At 43.4% G+C, this 20383-nt stretch overlaps 1 protein-coding gene across 4 annotated transcripts in view; it reads right to left on the reverse strand.

Moving 5' to 3' along the window:
- Nucleotides 1-4018: 4018 nt before the first annotated feature.
- Nucleotides 4019-20383, reverse strand: part of LOC124123889 (probable methyltransferase-like protein 24) — a 98997-nt gene continuing 82632 nt past the window's right edge. For 3 of the 4 annotated variants that reach the window (XM_048397144.1, XM_048397145.1, XM_048397143.1), the window contains exons 2-9: nt 12957-13055; nt 12283-12366; nt 9484-9570; nt 8780-8847; nt 7804-7932; nt 7237-7311; nt 5840-5978; nt 4019-4652 (exon numbers count right to left, since the gene is read on the reverse strand). In XM_048397144.1, coding sequence (XP_048253101.1) covers nt 4350-4652; nt 5840-5978; nt 7237-7311; nt 7804-7932; nt 8780-8847; nt 9484-9570; nt 12283-12366; nt 12957-13034 — 963 coding nt within the window. In that variant the 5' untranslated portion in view covers nt 13035-13055 and the 3' untranslated portion in view covers nt 4019-4349. Of the gene's footprint in view, nt 4653-5839; nt 5979-7236; nt 7312-7803; nt 7933-8779; nt 8848-9483; nt 9571-12282; nt 12367-12956; nt 13056-15861; nt 16794-20383 lie in introns of those variants that run through there. The other variant, XM_048397146.1, reaches the window with a different exon arrangement.

The raw sequence follows: 20383 nt of genomic DNA on the forward strand, positions 1-20383 counted from the left end.
GAACGATGTCCTTCATCTCCTTCCTTGATGTACTGAACGATGTCCTCCGTCTCCCTCCTTGATGTACTGAACGATGTCCTCCATCTCCTTCCTTGATGTACTGAACGATGTCCTCCGTCTCCCTCCTTGATGTACTGAACGATGTCCTCCGTCTCCTTCCTTGATGTACTGAACCGTGTCCTCCGTCTCACTCCTTGTTGTACTGAACGGTGTCCTCCGTCTCCCTCCTTGATGTACTGAACGATGTCCTCCATATCCCAGATGGATGTACTGAACGGTGTCCTCCGTCTCCTAGTTTGATGTACTGAACGATGTCCTCTGTCTCCCTCCTTGATGTACTGAACGGTGTCCTCCGTCTCCCTCCTTGATGTACTGATCGTTGTCCTCCGTCTCCCAACGTGATGTTATCAGCATTATCATCCATAGTATCATGGCGGTCGAAGAGACAGGCAAACTGACTTTGGTGCAGAACCTCTCTGCTTGCGCACAGAGAAGTAGACATTCGTTTGATGTGACTCCCACACCTGCAGCAAGGTGCTGTGGGGCATCTGATGGAATTCATCTCCCCTCTCGCGATGTGTATGTTTGTGTAAACATCAGTGTTTAAATCAAGTGGCTAGAATTGCTCAAATTGGCAGATTTCTCATTGTCGTGATTGGCCATGTAACATAATATTAACCTGAAGAAAGCCAAACCTTTGGTCACACGTTGACCACCCTGCATGCGTGCAGCACCCACTGGTCACACGTTGACCACCCTGCATGCGTGCAGCACCCACTGGTCACACGTTGACCACCCTGCATGCGTGCAGCACCCACTGGTCACACGTTGACCACCCTGCATGCGTGCAGCACCCACTGGTCACACGTTGACCACCCTGCATGTCCGAGAGCAGCCCGTGGAGCTCCCGTGTCACGTGTTTACTGTGCGCTCTCAACGCGTGTCATGGGAATGAACTGTATGTATGACGGCGGTCTGGGTCAATACCAATAATGTGTGCCAAGTTTGAACAATCGATGACAATCTGCTCATTTTTATGATATATCAAATATATATCTAAATAACTTTTGAGTTTCCTTTTTGGCAGAGTACATATCTGAAACAGGTTGAATATTTTGGCCACGTGTTCAGGCTCGGCATTAACTTTCATTACAGTGCTGTGGCGTAGCCAGCCGGGGGATTCTTTTTATAGAAAACAGTTTTATTTTAATTAAAATGGGGACATATGATAATGTATGGTCCCAAACCAGATAACTGACCCAACATTTCTCTTAGCCCATGTCAAAATAGCTGCATTGGAAATTCTAAAATAAACATTTCTAAAACTCCTTAATATCAAAAGGCACCAGTTCAGTATGTGCTTTATATATAGACATGCAATGTTTGGCAATTGAATATTTAACAGTATATTTGTTATACTCCATAAGTGAACCCACCCTATATTAAAACTTAAATCCAACTTGTTGCCATGGAAACGTAAAAAATAAAAAACTATGAAATTCCTATATAGCAAAAGGCACTAGTTCAGTATGTGCCTGGTAGACATGCAAAGTTTTGTAAGAAAGTATTTAATTGGTTTTGAGTTACGCTCCGGAAACGAACACCACCCTTATAGAACCTAAGTCCAACTTGTTGCCATGTAAACGTAAAAAATAAATAATTCTAAAGTTCCTAAATAGCAAAAGGCACAACTTCACCACCAGTGATATAAATGCAAAGTTTGATGAAGAAATATTTAACGGTTTTCGGGTGCTGCTCCGGAAACGATTCAGACAGACAGGCAGACGGACAGACGGGACGGACATGCCCATAGCTATATCCCCCCGCATTATTTGCCGGGAGGGGGGGGGATAAAATAGTTAACTACGGCCTTGCAGTGATAGTGGTGGGTCAAAGAGAAACATTCTGGTCTCAGTCCCTGCGATACCAGGGGCAAATCTTACACGGGCACTTGGCAACTTGTTGTGCAAGCGAACATGGCAACACGTTACACGTGATATAGTTCTAAGACGTTCACCACCCAAGAGCACGGGCATGCTGCTGACAAATCTAGGAAGATTCGAGCCCAACATCATAAATAGGTTTCTGGGAGACCTAAGGGACGCAACTCTGCACAGCGAAATGCGGAGCCTTCAGACGACAACGCCCCATCACAGAGAAGAGGCGTGACTGACCTCAGCGTAGAGGTGGAGATGACCTTGAAACAACGCTAGCCGTCATATTGCTGGAATATTGATGAGTGCGGCGTTAAACATCGAGTTTTGTCCCTGACTTGTTAGTGATGTAGATATTACGTTTTGGTATAATTGGAGACATGTATATGTTTTCGATACTTGTGTCAAAACGTACGGTTTCAAAATATTAAGTGAAGGAGTTTTACATGTACTGATGACTTAAAAAACATACCAAAACAATTGACAAACAACGATATTCCAAATGTGGTGTTTGTAAACATGAAATATGATACAATGATACAGCGTTATGACAAACGGGTAGTAAAACTTCAGGACTCAAGTGTACAAGGACGTGGAGGTACATTGTTAGAGTGGACACAGAAGAGGTGGCCCACAAAGACGTTTGACGTCATCTTACTTCAGCAGAAATCGCCATGTGTACGGACTGTAAAAACATATCTCAGTTTTCTCTAGTTAATTCGTAAAGTGATAAAAACATTATTTCAAAACCTTTCAGCATACATGTCTACTTTCAATTAATCAGACACTATATCTAAAAACTGCAATTATTACATAAACAGTTATTAGTCGGAAAATGAGTCCACATGTTTGATGCCATTTACCTCTGTAATAAATATGAATTGATCGATGCTTGTGAATGTTTGCGTTGCTAAGATACTCTGTTAAAATATATTGAGAAGTAAAACTAAAACTGTGACAAAACACCCATAAGGTCTGTTAGCTCATTGTCGGTCACGTGTTTCGAGGTTAAACTCACTCTACAAAGACCTACACTACTCAGGCCGGAGAGCAGATGTTAAAATAGTGTAAGCAGAACTGTTGATTATTGGTCATATATCAAAGGACTTTATGCTCTTAAATATGAACGACAAAACACTTTTCATATTTAGATTCCATTGTACGACTAGTTCATAAACATGTATATAATTTTATTACACATATGCTCAATACACTTACTGATTATGTACGCTATGCCAGGTGTTAACTCCTTGCTTTCTATGGAATATTTTCATCCGTTACCTATTCTGATATATGTCCAGTAGCCACCCTCCCCTTCTGTCCAGCAGCCACCCTCCCCTTCTGTCCAGCAGTATTCCTGCACCTCCGCCACCTGGTGGTCAGTGTGAGGTACAATTGCTCTTTCTACGAAGATTTGAAAGAGCGTCATACAACTCTTGCTCAAAGGGTATTTAATGAGGGATAAATCATTCAAGGCCTTCGTAAGTGTTTCAGAAAGTTGTGGAAAATATGTGTGGGCATTTCCAAATTTGACGCGTCAGTGACAAATATGATGTCCGATGCAATTTCCGTGTTTGTTTTGAGGTGACCATTTGACTTGGCTGTGCATGTGTTTTTGACGGGTGTCACGCTCACCTTTACGCGAAATCCTGGTAGCATCACTATTTGATAGTGAGTCCCCTTATTCGGAATCGTACAATGACCTCTGCTTTATGCAAATGAAAAGAGTTCTGTCGCTTCTATCCGCGTGTAACATAAACACCACACATTATGACCTAGGTCCTGTGAGAAGAGTAGGTGGGATGTCGACAACAGTGACGACATAGTGACACCCCTTACACATAGTGCCATACTTTTTCCCCGCAAACATACATGTGTCTGAAAAAGTTCATAAATCAGACCTCTTATTTTGTCCAGTATTTTGACTGCCTCTCTCCAGTGCAACATATACTTCCAGTGGCCTCACACATCGCCAGATTGGCACAAGACTGAACTCATACCATGCTATGGCCGTGTCGGGAGATATATACCCAGGCATCGCTGATCTATGGATCTCATCTCAGATAAAGCATCAATCGCGAATATCTGACCGAACAAGTTTATTGGGCGTAAAGAGCGTAAAAGACAAAAAAGGTGAACATGATATGCGTGTATTCTTGAAAGTCCTTGATGACACCAGGTGTCGGAGAGGTGGCAAGTATGCCCTGCTCTACCCATGGCACCCGGCACGTGATGTTAAAGAAGTAGACAGTGTTTTTTAGCTGTGACATTTGAATAAAGGTACCTGTTCAGAAGTCTCGGCACCCTAGAAATGCAGACGTCATAATATGTAGCTGCTGTGTCTGTCTTGTCGTAAGTTGACCGCAACAAACACTTGTCAGTCCAACATACAGTGTCTATCTATGACAGAGAATGTTAATGTACTTTTAGGTTGGTATTTATGTAGTGAACTTCATAGCATTGTGTGCGTACAACGGGAAACAAAGACGACTTAATTTGGCATACAGGATTTTTGTGAACATAAAATTTCCTGAATCCCAAATCATGTACATCCTTTAGCACCTTCAGCATCGGTATGCACGCGTCTCGATCCGTGCACTTCCCATGGTATTCTACAAGCAACTGTCGGACAGAGGAGAGATTCCGCGAGGCCACCATTTCCGGCAGGGATCTCCATTCAGAGCGTTCGACGTCCATTTTAAGAACATCGATGACTTTCTGAAAAAGAAATAATGCTTTCAGTATTGAGTGAGGTACATGTATAAGGCCGCTTTGAATGTGTTTCAGTTCATAGGTGGGTGAAATTGAGTTTAACGTCGCGTCCAAGTTTATTGCACTGATATAGCGACGTGCATGCACGTGTTTGTGTGTGTGCGTGTGTATGTCTGCTTGTACTAGTCCGGACTGATGCCGATTTATAGTGCTAGCTCACTGAGATACCATGCCGCAGTTTAACATGAATACCCCACTCAGACACAGTATACTGACTCAGAGCCGACCAATCCTTGTTTTAGCCCCTTAATGCCGAGCGCCAGACAGGGTAACAAAAGTACCATCTTTAACCGTCTTTTGGTATGACGCGGCCGGGGATCGAACCCCAGACGCACTACCACTAGACCACGGAGGCTGTTGTTTCAGTTTATAACGTTTGTCATGTAGCCTGACGTCTCACTGATCTTCTGCTACAGTGAGTGAGTGGGTGGGTGAGTGAGTGAGTGAGTGAGGTGTTACGCCACTTTTAGCAATATTCCAGCAAAATCACGGCGGGGGACACCAGAAATTAGCTTCACACATATGGGGAACCGAACACGGGTCTTCGGCATGACGAGCGAACGCTTTAACCACTAGGCTACCCCGCCGTCCACCAGAGGAATTAGACAAATGAGGGTGTGGGTTGTACACACAGTTCAAAACCTTGTTAATTAAAGAGAATGATTGTTATTAAACGCCACAGTAAGTCCGTCTCATACCGTCCGGGTTTGATACCCCCAAATCCACAAAAACATCGACTGACCACCCAATCCATTCAAGTCGACTCTTACGACACGCATAGGCTGAGTGGTTGTAACCAGGAATCATCACGATATGGAGTGGAATTCCTGGCGACCAATGCTTCGAGTAAGGCGAGCTTGTAGTTTGGTACTGCTATTGGTACGGAGCTCCGTATTGACTGGCCGTCTAAAGTCGCTGTAATGTCCCACGCAGATTTGCGCCGCTTAGACAAACCAGAAACCTGTGATTGTGGGTTCGAATCCAGGTTCGCCTTGATTATGTTTTTAGGTTTGTCAGCTACATACCCATGCTCGTGGGTTCCCCCAAGTAATAATCATCTGAGACACATGATTTCGGACTTTCTTCCCACATCCAACTTATGCGCCGTGGTATGACTGAAATAGTGGTCCTACCTCCTGGTGATTGAGCATGGCCTTCACTCGGCCCAAGGTGTGCATTTCCCAGTGTTGTCCGTTCACCGTGTTCTCCCGGTCTATGCCTACGTTCAAGAAACGAACACGCGCTGATCTCTGGTAGCTGTTTTTTTTCATGCTGAAACGATACCATATTGAAACTCATGTAAAACGACGTGTCCACTTTATGATACAGATTACTAGAGTTCAAGACATGTGTTACATCAATATGGAATGTGGTCCAGACGACTTGGGAGTTTTGTCAAGTAGGAGTGCAAGAAAAAGCCCTGATTTTGATCCTTTGTTTGTTGAAACTAACCTTCCACGTTTAGCGGACTCCAAGATTCCAAGATGCGCCCTAACTATATACCATTATATGGGGTTCACCAACGAAGTGAACGAAGGCGTGTATGTAGATGTAATACCTTTAATTTTGTAAAGATGACAGTAGCGGAAGGGTATGGCTTGAATGTCGATGCAATATCTTTGGGCGTAGTGACAGTTGCTGTTTGTTTGTTTGTCATTTAACGCCGCACTCAGCAATATTCCAGCTACATGACGGCGGTCTGTAAATAATCGACAATCCAATGATTCACATCTTGAGCATCGATCCAAGGAACTGGGATACGATGACATGTATCAACCAAGTCAGCGGGCTTCGGGGTGACAGTGCTATCGTTAGAGTATGGCTTGCATTGGGATGCCATAGGTGTTGATAACACTAGCAGTTCGGCTCGACATTCCAGATGCTTGTAGTCTGTGCCTACTGTTGTGGGGGTGTCGCGAGGAGTACTCACAGAGGCACCTGTAGTCTTTACAACAGAACATGTAATCATTACGTAACTGTGCCGAGGGATGTATTTTATTATTTGAGGCTTATTTGTAAATGTCTGTGTCACAATGTAATCCTCAACTGAATTGTTTTATGCTGTGAGGCAACGACTTAATGGGTCAGTTGGGTCAGAGGCCAACACCAGTGCCGCCCGACGGCGCCCCATGCAGTCAGCGGATGCCGGCAGGGCCACTCGGTTGCCAGCTGGGAAGTACATGGAGGTACGTATGTATCATTTCTTATTTGCTGGAAAGGAAAATCATACGGCACTGCAGATCGTCATGGTTGTATGTCTCCTCTGTATTATCAAGAAACTAGTTTCCAAAACTAAAATTACACGGAAAGTCCTCCCGTTGCTGTTAAGGAAGTGAGTAAATTAAGGCGGTCGCCGTAAAACTCTGTATCCTGGTGTCGGCCTGATCCCAGACACACCTGCATGTATCCCACGTGCAGTCCTTGGTGGTGTGACACCAATCTCCGTGAAAGGGGGATTCGAACCAGTGACCAGCGGATCCTGCAACTCCTGACTAGCATCGTGATATTAGGATTATAAAATGGTACAAACCTTGGGTCAAACGAAAATACGCCACACTCGTAGTTTTTCGCCGTATCATCGTCGAAAGTAAAGTCAAAGTTGATGCTGCAACAACAAAAAAAAACGACTTATGGAGACACACGTTTTCGGCTTGGAGATTCATGTTATCCAAGGAAGTAATTAATTCCCGACGACCTACACTGATCGAATTTGGATAAAAAAACGTGGGTTGACAGGACGAGCAGTGGACAGTGGGGACGCTCACTTATAAACATTGTGCCATTTGACCCCAATTCAATCGGGCAGGTCACATACCCGTGAAGATCCGCGGTAGAATAGGTCAGCAGCAACCCATGCTTGCCATAAAATGCGACTATGCTTGTGTAAGAGGCGACTAGCGGGATCGGGTGGTCAGGCTCTCTGACTTGGTTGATGGATGTCATCGTATCCCAATTGCGTGGATCGATGCTCACGATATCAATCACTGGATTGTTTGGTCCAGACTCGATTATTTACAGACCGCCGTCATATAGCTGGATAATTGCTGAGTGCGGTGTTAAACAACAAACAAACAAACTACATCAGTCACAGACTCACCCAAAGGAGTACACAATACAAGGCTTTACGGGACGATATTCTCTGTCATCACATATTTCCCAGCCTCCGTCTCCCAGATTTCCCATCCGCAGCTTCCGGGAGCACAATATGTCTACGTTGTCAAGGTAACTATGTGAAAAACAGAGTGATGAATGTTATATGCGTGTCCACGATTGCATATACAAAAACAATTTTGTTAGATCTATTACAATATCACGTGACGTGACGTCGTCACCTAACTCTTGTACAACAATGTATAATACTTAAAGCCGCAGCATTCGCTTCTTACACTTGCGTTATTATAGAGATATTCTTGAAAACATAATGAAAAAACTGTCGAAACTCGTTAGTCTGACCCCGCTACTCCGGATGCCTCGCTTTCAGGAGGCCATACAGTTTAGGATTGACTCTAATATATATACATGTATTTAAGAAATAAACAATTCGTGGTCGTTGTTTATCGTACAATAAAACACTGCAGGGAGAATACATATTGTACGATAAACAACGACCACGAGTCGTTTATCTTTTACATGAGACATCAAAATTATGTACAGCCTCTTTGAGGATGTTGATAAAATGTACAAGCTTTAAACATATTAACCCAAATTTTTTTATAATGATGACCTCCCGAATATATGCGTTGCCCAGCTACATCTGTGTGGAAGATCTCACCAGACACTCCCCTCTCAAAAGTAACGTCGTCCAATATACGACGTAATAATGCGAGCGCATGTTCGAATCTCCAGAACTTACGGCATGATAGAACAATGTTTTATTGTGAAATAAACCATACTTCGTTCTTCATTGCTCTGCGATTTTGCGCGCAGCTATCTGATACATGTATATTTATTTCAACAGGAACACACGCCCTTCCACTGGAAGTTATTTATCTGCACGAATTCACCTGAAACGGTACCGTCCGGTCTAACCAGGTGTCCCGTCTAACCAGGTGTCGCTGTACACAGACACATACCTGTGGTAGGTCCGAAACACCGCGGCGGCTGACAACTTGTCTATAGCAGCTTTGTCCGGCAGGATAATCTAGAATCAATGTCATCAGTATCAGGTGTCGTCATTCAGGTAAAGTGTGGGAAGAATTATCGAAATACATTGTAACCCCGGGAGGCCGGACACCCTATTATCTGGACATAAACCAAATCGTCAGGATGGGTGAGGTGAGGTGAAATGTGGTTTAACGTCGCGTTCAAGATTATTACATTTATATAGTGAAGTACATGTGTGTGTGTGTGGTTGCTTGTACTAGTCCGGGCTGATGCCGACTTTATAATGTTAGCCCACTGCGATACCATGCCGCAGTTTAGCATGAATATCAGTATACTGACTCAGAGCCGACCAGTCCTTGTTTTAGCCCCTTTATGACGAGAACCAGACAGGGTAACAACAAGTACCATTTGTTTATGTCTTTTGGTATGACGCGGCCGGAGATGAAACCCCGACCTTCCGCTCTCCGGCAGGCGTCTATCACTAGACTAGGCAGGCGGTCGACCTTTAGGATGGATCTGTTATGTATTGGTTGAACTATATTACATATGGACCATCTAAGGTTACAATACCATATTACTGAAACGAACTAACGCTATTCTGAAATAACAGAGAGCTATGCTATTTCACGGAAAGCGCCTTCTGGTGTTTGGCTGTGGGTACCCAGACACTTACCTGGCCTTGTCGTCGAATGTCTCCGAGGGGCGTTTTGTCGTTGAGGTCATTTTCCGTCACCGCAACACTATCTGCTTTCTTGTTCACCTGAAATACAAAGTGCCTTTCTCTTCAGCAATCATTCTACAGCCATCATTCGTAATAAGCGTCACCTATGTAAAAAAATTGAATGCAGATTCAATTTCCGAGTGGTCTTGTGAGATGCAACGTAAATACCAGTGGACGCGATGGGTTTTATTTCCCCCTTCCGACCGCTCGTGAGTTTCTTGGACATGCCTCAGTTCTGTACTTCTTCTCACACCAGGGAAGTAAGTCTGATCCCCCACGCCAGAAACCTATGATTGTGGGTTCGAATCCCAGTTCGCGCCGATACCGTTTCTAGGTTTGTCAGCACCATGATATAACTTGAATACTGTTAAAAGCGGCGTTAAACCCAACACACTCACTCACTCACGTGAAAGCAATCTAATTCTTTCCAAAATCCAGATTGGGCATAAAAAGCCGTGCTTACATAAACAGTATTCATCTTGATACAAATGGGCTGTTCACTTGATACAAATGGGCTGTTCACTTGATACAAATGGGCCGTTCACTTGATACAAATGGGCTGTTCACTTGATACAAATGGGCTGTTCAGTATGGTTGGGCCTCAAGGCTGGGTACACCTGAGCTGATGGTCTCATCAGCAAAGATTGCAGTCATCGGCTCACTGAGTCTGTTTCGACGATTGTACAGTCCTGATTATCAACCACTGACCCGAGCCCCGCGACAACGTCTAATGTTAAAGCGTTCCTTCGAAAGTCATTCAACTCATCATCCTTTAGAAAATCCGATTACCTCTCTGATGAAAGATGTGCCCTGTGTCGGTGCTGCTACAATCATGCGTCAGTAATGCCAAGCTAATGCATGAGTGAGTAAGTTCTGGTTTCTAGCGCACATCAAGTTGGCATCATTCCGCCATGCTTGAGAAACAGATCTGTAGGTCTGATGCTGTGTATGACTTTGTATGCCTGAAGGCAAATTGTGATCATATTCCAATAACAATATCCTATCTGTTGTCAGTCTTTGATGACACTGATGTACTTTCAGTGTCACACAGGTGTACAGGATGACTGTTATCTGCATCCCTAAACAATCCAGCGCCTTCAGGTGTAGATGACCAAGCACTCACCTGGTCGTGTGAGCGCCTTCAGGTGTCGATGACCAAGCACTCACCTGGTCGTGTCAGCGCCTTCAGATGTAGATGACCAAGCACTTACCTGGTCGTGTGAGCGCCTTCAGGTGTAGATGACCAAGCACTTACCTGGTCGTGTCAGCGCCTTCAGGTGTAGATGACCAAGCACTTACCTGGTCGTGTTAGCGCCTTCAGGTGTAGATGACCAAGCACTCACCTGGTCGTGTCAGCGCCTTCAGGTGTAGATGACCAAGCACTTACCTGGTCGTGTGAGCGCCTTCAGGTGTAGATGACCAAGCACTCACCTGGTCGTGTGAGCGCCTTCAGGTGTAGACGACCAAACACTTACCTGGTCGTGTGAGCGCCTTCAGGTGTAGATGACCAAGCACTTACCTGGTCGTGTGAGCGCCTTCAGGTGTAGACGACCAAGCACTTACCTGGTCGTGTGAGAGCCTTCAGGTGTAGATGACCAAGCACTCACCTGGTCGTGTTAGCGCCTTCAGGTGTAGATGACCAAGCACTCACCTGGTCGTGTCAGCGCCTTCAGGTGTCGATGACCAAGCACTTACCTGGTTGTGTTAGCGCCTTCAGGTGTAGATGACCAAGCACTCACCTGGTCGTGTCAGCGCCTTCAGGTGTAGATGACCAAGCACTCACCTGGTCGTGTGAGCGCCTCCAGGTGTAGATGACCAAGCACTCACCTGGTCGTGTCAGCGCCTTCAGGTGTAGATGACCAAGCACTTACCTGGTCGTGTCAGCGCCTTCAGGTGTAGATGACCAAGCACTCACCTGGTCGTTTCAGCGCCTTCAGGTGTAGATGACCAAGCACTCACCTGGTCGTGTGAGCGCCTTCAGGTGTAGATGACCAAGCACTCACCTGGTCGTGTCAGCGCCTTCAGGTGTAGATCACCAAGCACTTACCTGGTCGTGTCAGCGCCTTCAGGTGTAGATGACCAAGCACTCACCTGGTCGTGTCAGCGCCTTCAGGTGTAGATGACCAAGCACTTACCTGGTCGTGTCAGCGCCTTCAGGTGTAGATGACCAAGCACTTACCTGGTCGTGTCAGCGCCTTCAGGTGTCGATGACCAAGCACTTACCTGGTCGTGTTAGCGCCTTCAGGTGTAGATGACCAAGCACTCACCTGGTCGTGTGAGCGCCTTCAGGTGTAGATGACCAAGCACTTACCTGGTCGTGTCAGCGCCTTCAGGTGTAGATGACCAAGCACTTACCTGGTCGTGTTAGCGCCTTCAGGTGTAGATGACCAAGCACTTACCTGGTCGTGTTAGCGCCTTCAGGTGTAGATGACCAAGCACTTACCTGGTCGTGTCAGCGCCTTCAGGTGTCGATGACCAAGCACTTACCTGGTCGTGTCAGCGCCTTCAGGTGTCGATGACCAAGCACTTACCTGGTCATGTTAGCGCCTTCAGGTGTAGATGACCAAGCACTCACCTGGTCGTGTCAGCGCCTTCAGGTGTAGATGACCAAGCACTTACCTGGTCGTGTCAGCGCCTTCAGGTGTCGATGACCAAGCACTCACCTGGTCGTGTTTGCGCCTTCAGGTGTAGATGACCAATCACTCACCTGGTCGTGTCAGCGCCTTCAGGTGTAGATGACCAAGCACTCACCTGGTCGTGTCGCCGGGGTTCTTCCAGCGGCGTGTTGTGGTTGAGGTCATTTTCCACCACTCTGACACCTGATTTCATGTTGACCTGAATAAAAAAGAGTCTTTCTACACTGCAATCATTCTACAGCCATTGTACTTACAAGACATCGCCTTTTGAAAGTTGAAATCCACTTTCCTATGTGTACAGGTGTTGCTGTGACGTGGACTGTCCAACTAATGAATGTGTGAGCTGGTAGTGATTTTCGCCGCATGAGCAATTTGGAAGACTTTCCGCAAAGGTAGAGAAACAGAATTATAGGAGTAATCTTGTTTATTATTTATGATGACTGAACATCAATGGTAGCCATGTTTTAAAAAGACAATAGCCTATGTGGTGTGTGTCTTTGATGCCCCTAATTGTGCTTTCATCGTTACACGTGTGTTTGTTTGTTTGTGTGTTGTTTAACGCCGCACTTAGCAATATTCCACATATATATGACGGCAGTCTGTACATAATCGAGTCTGGACCAGACAATCCATGGGTTAATATCATGAACATCGATCCACGCAATCGGGATGACATGTATCAACCAAGTCAGCAAGCCTGGCCACACATGTGTACAGTACACTATATCTGTACTGTACTGTTCTGTACTGCACACCATCAACAAGCCATCACCGGCTCCCTGCACGCACCTGTAAGTGTTGACTCATGATCAGTGCCCCCAGCACCACACCGGCCAGCATCACCACCACCACTAGTCTCCCCTTCATTGCATCCGCTACGTCTTCAGTCTGCAAGAACAAGTGACGGGACACTTTCCATTCCAGAGACCTTTTTAAATAATTGTCAAAATTTGTGAGGGTGCATTTTGTTCAATTAAGGATTGATTTTTTCCCGGTTCATTGAGGTATGAATTGAGGAACGATGTGCAAACTTTTGTACATGAAACACGAAGACATGAAAGTTGAACGGAGGCGAGCGGGGAAAAAACCAGGCGAGCGAGTCTGCACGTTTGCTGGTTCATTCATTCTGGGCCTTCGGTTTTAAAGGTTAGGTTGGACAATGAATATGCATCAAAGTCGCTAAGTGTCCTGTGCATGACGATACACGTGAGCAGAAAGGGAATTCCCTCGACTGTAATATTGGGATTCCCCGACATTCCGCAGTAATAAAAGTAGTGCGCCTCGGTAGGCGTGGCTTAATGTTTTACATTCATTGGGAAATGAATGCAATAACACGTGACCAATTCAGCTGATCAGAATGCAGGAATTTCAATGAACACAACGAAAATGTAATTATTCAGCTGTGAAAGATAGAAAATGTTTGAAAATTAACAAGATAACTGAAGATTGCTGAAAGTATCAGGAATGTTTCTGGATGCAAGTTTCCTTCATGTGTTGTTTCTAGTAAATAATGTTAGCCTGAGCATATCAGTTACCTGTTGTAATATTCTGTCACTTTCATTCTAAATATCCTCTGAACGCTGAGATTTCTGGACATGTACTTTATGACAATATTTATTAATTATTATCTTTCAGATGTTGAGCCTATTAATGAACAAATGTCAATTCTTATGTGATGTTATTTATAAATTTCATGTTTACACTTCCAATTGAAAGTAATCGAATAAAGGCTCACTTGTACCTTCGGTCTTTGTGAATTATTATAAGATTATTTTGGAACCGTCCCAGTGAGTATGATTTTACGCCGCTTTTAGCAATATTACAGCAATATCACGACGGGGGACACCAGAAATGGGCTTCTCACAATGTCCCCACGTGCGGTACCTACCCAACCGCCCCTGTTAGATCTAGATATACCAGTTTCATTGGGAGTTTGAAACACATTGCACCACCCAAAAGGGTGACATGTGCCGTAGGTAGAATTCTATATTACAATGATAATATGGCATATGCTACTCATTGAAGGTAGGTCACACAGACTTGTCATCACTGCTTATTTATATCCATCCAAATATTATAACACCTACATGCATGAGACTCCACACACAAGTACAGAAATAGGCCCGGTAGTGATAATGGAAAACATACGACATGGATGATCTTCACTCATACCTTAGCCTTACACTTAGGTCACTCGGGGTCTTTTCCAGTCGGGGTCCTGTCCTAAAGATGTCACTAACCAAGTTTTATTGACCTACAGAAAACCATTCACGAGTTATCACTTTTGAGTGTTTGGTCGTGTGAGTGAATTTATCATTCTGTATAAGTGATTGCCCGGCATATAAGCCATGAATTAGTACTCAGATGATATAACCACTAATATAACCACTATTATAACCACTAATATAACCACTAATATAGCCACTAAAATAACCACTTATATAGCCACTAATATAGCCACTAATATAACCACTAATATAGCCACTAATATAGCCACTAATATAGCCACTAATAAAACCACTAATATAGCCACTAATATAACCACTAATTAAGCCACTATTATAATCACAAATATAATCACTAATATAGCCACTAATATAACCACTAATATAACCACTATTATAACCACTAATATAACCACTAATATAGCCACTATCATAACCACTACAAGCACAAGAGTCAAAAAGACTTCTGCTGAAACTGTGGTGTCTCTACATCACCCACGACCATTTCGACCTCGCCCAACCAAAGCGGTTTTTTTCTGGAAACTTTTCGTCTGACTATGACCTTACATAACAGATCAATGTGTGATCAAACTTTATTCGGGATTAAGGAAATATATCTTATACCAGAGATTTCAAAAATGCATGGCTTCAAAAGATAGTCGGCCATCAGACAGAGTCCAAACCCTGTACGAACGCCATTTACACCGCTGTCCAATGAAACACAGACAAAAAACAAATAATACAATTTATCATATAATGGGTAGGTTTCTCGGCAGGATAAAGCCAACGGATAAAAACGATATCCGTTGGGGTCATATGCGGATAAAGATGCAAATATCAAAGGTCAAGTAGGGACTACTTTCAGTGTTTACAAACAAACATGGCGTCGCTCTTGGCAATCGGAGATCGAGTCAGAATTGATAATCGCGGATGTGGAGTCGTTACTGGAATTATAGATCGAAGTTCAATTGAGAAGTCCTTCTTTGTTTTGATCGATGGGACTGATTACGAAGGACGACTTGATCGACATCGTTTAAGTAAGATTCCATGTCCAGTCACACGTCCGATAATGCCGGTATCCGAGCAGACGAATACAAGGTTTAGTTTAGTTGTAGATGAGGATATCGATGAAATCATTGAGACAAACGAAAACAAAAACACCGCAAAAAAGACTTTGTACACAATGAACCTTGTGGGCGAATTTCTTTCCTCTCAAAATGAACATAGGCCTATTGAGACCATCCCCCCATGTGAACTTTCACCTTACATATGCAAATTTCTCGTTGGCATAACGAAGAAAGACGGCTCTGACCCCGAACCTTTAACCCTTCGGTCATCGAGCATTGACAGATATTTGAAGCGAAAAGAATATGGGTGCACACTTTCCCACTCCCCAGAGTTTGGCAAAGTACGGGAAGTTCTGAAATGTCGACAAATAGCTCTCAAAAAGAAAGGGAAAGGCAACTTACCCAACAGATCAGATCCGTTATCCGACGAAGAAGTGAATAAACTTTGGGAAACGGGTCAGTTTGGCGCACACTCTCCCCATGCAATCATAAACACATTGTGGTTTCACAACACAGTCCACTTTGGCCTCAGGGGTGGGGACGAGCATCGATCCATGTGTTGGGGAGATGTGTTGTTGAAACGTGATTCAAACGGGTTGGAGTTTCTCACTTTCAATGAAAAACAAACCAAGACACGTCCAGGTACAAATCCAAAGGATATCCGGGATGTTACTCCCAAAATGTGGGAAAATCTTGAGGATCCTGATAGGTGTGTTGTTAAAATCTACAAGGTGTATGCAGCAAAACGTCCGCTTGATTATAATGAACCAAATGATCCTTTTTACATTTCGACAAACACTCTTGGTCCAAACGCACAATATGTTGGCAGCACTCGAAACATCCAAACGCCTTACAAACCACAGCGCAAGGAAATATCTGATTCAAAAACTGTCAGACTGCAACGTCCCTGCCAATCAAATAATGCAGCTTTCGGGGCACAAAAACATGCAATCAATAAACAATTACAGTAAACTAAATGAACAGCAACATCGTGACATCTCCCGAGTTCTGTCAGATACAACTAGACCCAGTTTCAGTTCCTTCAATCCTGCCTTGTGTTATCCTGTCCCACCGATCGGCACCTTTGGCTTGGCCGCGCCATGTGCGACTTCCACAACTCGGTCACAAAACGAAATGACTGTGAATGTGTCAGGCGGTGTCAACACTTTGTTCGCAGGTCCTGTCATGGGGGGAAACATCACTGTGAATGTTGTTCCTGAGCAGAAACCCTCACCACCGCGAAAATACCGGCGTCTGGCAATAATTGACTCAGACAGTAGCCAGGAAACTCTTGACTGATGTCGTTGTTTCGCCTCCTAACTTGATGACCCGTTACACTGCCCACGTGCAGAAATTTGAACCAAAACAAACCTTTGTTATTTTCAAACGTTCATTGAAGCACATTCTCCCTTCATAACGCGTTTTTGTTTTCATTATCAAATAATTAGTCTATGCCAATAATCAGTGTCTAAAAATACAAGTTTCTGTTGGAACTATATTGTCTGTTGTCTATGTCCGGTTGAACGAACGGGAACCAGTCTAAGTGACTTATCACTTACTGTGTGACGTAATACATTAATGCGCACATTTCAGGAAAACTTGCAATGTTTGTGGGAGATGAGAATACTTTTTTCAACGGTAAAAGTTAAGAATGACATTATATGATAAAGAGGTTATCACGCTCGTGTGTTTGGGGATGGTAAATATCCTGCATTAGGAATAAACACTATGTATTTAGCTCGCCAAGGCTCGCTAAATACAATGTTTATTCCTAATGCAGGATATTTACCATCCCCAAACACACGAGCGTGATAACCTCTATGTTATTTATACATAAATGCATATGGCACACATTGAACAGTGTTCACATGATGGTTCCTGATGCAGTATGCATTTCCTTCTATGCTTCAATACCCATAGCGTGTAGAGTGTGGAGACTGTTCGCTTGACAGCACCTTCCATTGTTCGCTTGACAGCACTTTCCATTGTTCGCTTGACAGCACCTTCCATTGTTCGCTTGACAGCACCTTCCATTGTTCGCTTGAGAGCACCTTCCATTGTTCGCTTGACAGCACCTTCCATTGTTCGCTTGAGAGCACCTTCCATTGTTCGCTTGAGAGCACCTTCCATTGTTCGCTTGACAGCACCTTCCATTGTTCGCTTGAGAGCACCTTCCATTGTTCGCTTGACAGCACCTTCCATGGTCACCAGTTCGGAGTTACTTGCAGCAATCCAGCAACCAGGATGAGGGGAGGCCGGGGGGGCTCTGTCCCTGTTGTATTGTGTTTGTAGAATTGTGAATTTTCATCATATTTTCCATTTGGTGTTTGTGTCCACATTCAAAGACAATAAGTCCCATTTACCATCCCTGCATGGGCTTCTCGCGCGTCCTTAAAGGGTTCCACTCCATCTTGGCGTCGGTCTGCCTTCTCATAGTAGCAGATCAACCTTTGTGAGTGTGTCCCAGTACTCTTGATATACAATTTCTCAGACAGCTACCATTGAAATAACAGGATCCTCATAGCTGTCTGCTAATCACCGCTGACACCATAACGGGAGGACTGTCTGTTGACTCCCTCGTTTGGTTCTTCAAGACTGTTGACCTGGAGTTTTCATCCAGGGATCTCGACCGGGACATCAGTTTCTGCAGAATTATGTAGAAAGATTTTAGCGATCAAAAGAATTGTTGCCACATGAACTTACAGAAAGAAGGTAGAAAATTCACATAAGTTATAACATATGAGTCTCGTTATTACCAAACATTTAAGATAAATATTGTTCCATTTGGAGTTGAAACATTCATTAATTGACATCTCTTAAAACGGTCCCCAGAACCCTATGCTTGTAATCAATGTCAATAACTGGAATGTCTGGTCCAGACTCTATTATTTACAGACCGCCGTCATAAAGCTGGAATATTGCTGAGTGTGGCGTTAAACAACGAACAAAACAAAAAAATACTAAAATGTCCACACTGTGCATGTAGGACATTTGATTCAAGTGAAAAGCGCCAGGTGACATTCCGACTTAAAATTGCTCTGATGAAAATAATTCATGGAATTCATTCAGACTTAACATTCATCCCCCATTAAACAACTGTCAAACTACTTTTCGACAATAAAGTCTCGGTATTGGAACACGTTATATAGGGAGTCACTTGTTCGACAACTGTTCCACACTGCAAACACATCCTTGCCAAGGTGAAGGTCATGATTGAACTATTGCTTAATTATCTTAACTCTCTCCCATATGCCCCATGTGTAGGAAGTTGACATATTGTTTCCCTATATCAGTGCAATACAGTATTTACTTTTCTTTCCAGTCATGACATCGGTTTGGCTTGTCATGGCGCTGTTGTGACACAGAACTAATCTTTACATAACACTTTGTTCAGGTAACCCAAGAATAAGACAACATCTGACTGAGGTGAACCTTGAGATCACTAGTGTAAACCTACAGACATGCACTTTCGATTAGCAATAATACAAAAGCAAACCTCACTTTAAGATGAAGACAACATCCGTTTACACGTTGAAAACCAGCTTTCAACTCAGATGTTTAATTCCTGCAGTATATGTGACAGATTCTGCAGCATATAAATGCAAAATTTCTGTGATTTTTTTGCAAAATAGGTACATTTCAGCACCGAGTACGCATTTCTGCAAAAACTTCGTATAGAGGTTTCATAAAACAAGGAAATTATTTTCGGATCAATGTGAAATGTCTTAAGCGAAACAGAAAATAAAACCTTTGCTGGCCATTTTTGCAAACAAAATATGCCTTTTAATTTACTTCATGGGACAAATTGATAGCAGTAATTGTCGCATACAAAGCGATTCCTTTCGATGTATATTGTACCTTATTATTTTCAACAACAAAACTAACAGTATAACTGTCACATATTAAATCATTGAGTCATGTATGTTATTATTCACTTAGGAAATAAACATACCGTGTTTTCAATGTAGAGCAAGGTAACCTGTTGACCGTACATGTAACTTTGTTCTACATTGAAAACACAGTGTGTTTATCTCCACTACTATAAAACGCGAACTCTTTGGTGTCAGCTAATACACTGAGTGAAGCGGCAGGGGTTGAGTCCTGTGGTTTGAGTGGGTTGTGAAGCAGTTTGTTTTACACGGTAACACTTCACACGAATTTATGACAGGCACTGAAAGCATCTAGCAGGGCTACTTCGTTAGCTAACATGAGGTGGGCACGCCTAAAGAAAACAAGCAAGCCTTGCAAAGCCTTCTTTCTACTCTACAGGTCGCCATTATGAAAAGTGATTGCATGAATTTCATAATTAGTTGCCACACACAACTGGGTGACAATTTACAAATATCGGTGTTACTGAAACTGTGCTGGTGTTGTACTGGTATTGTACTGGTGTTGTACTGGTGTTGTACTTTGTGTCCTTGCATTGTTTGCTGAATACTTAAACTTGACTTGTTTTAAATAATGTAAGGGGTAAGTTCATGGCTCTTTGGAGTGATTATTCTATACTTCGTTTATGACACGCTCCCTTGCAACAGTGACCAAGTGGCTGTTAAAACTGAAATGCCACATTACAATTAAATTTGAGTGAAACAAAAACCATCAACTGTAGATGTAAATAGAAAATTGATGCCATTATTTAATTTGATATACATTTACTGATATATCAGTGTACAAACTCTAACTCATTTGTGAGCTCCACCTCGTTTTGTTCAATGTCTTGTACAAATATGCATTGAAAAAATACATGATGAAAAGTTTGAAATTATCACACAAAAATTCTCACCAAAGGCGTGTCCTTATCCTCCCTGAGGGCGTCAGTGAATCTCCCACGATGATGAACATGCTGAAACAGAAAACAGCTAACTTTTCTTAATCCCTTCAAAGTTTAAGTGTGAACGTGTTAAAGATTAGTAGGCTATTGTCA

The sequence above is a fragment of the Haliotis rufescens genome, unplaced genomic scaffold (assembly GCF_023055435.1).
Source record: "Haliotis rufescens isolate VD_foot unplaced genomic scaffold, xgHalRufe1.0.p SCAF_16, whole genome shotgun sequence".
Classification (NCBI taxonomy): domain Eukaryota; kingdom Metazoa; phylum Mollusca; class Gastropoda; order Lepetellida; family Haliotidae; genus Haliotis; species Haliotis rufescens.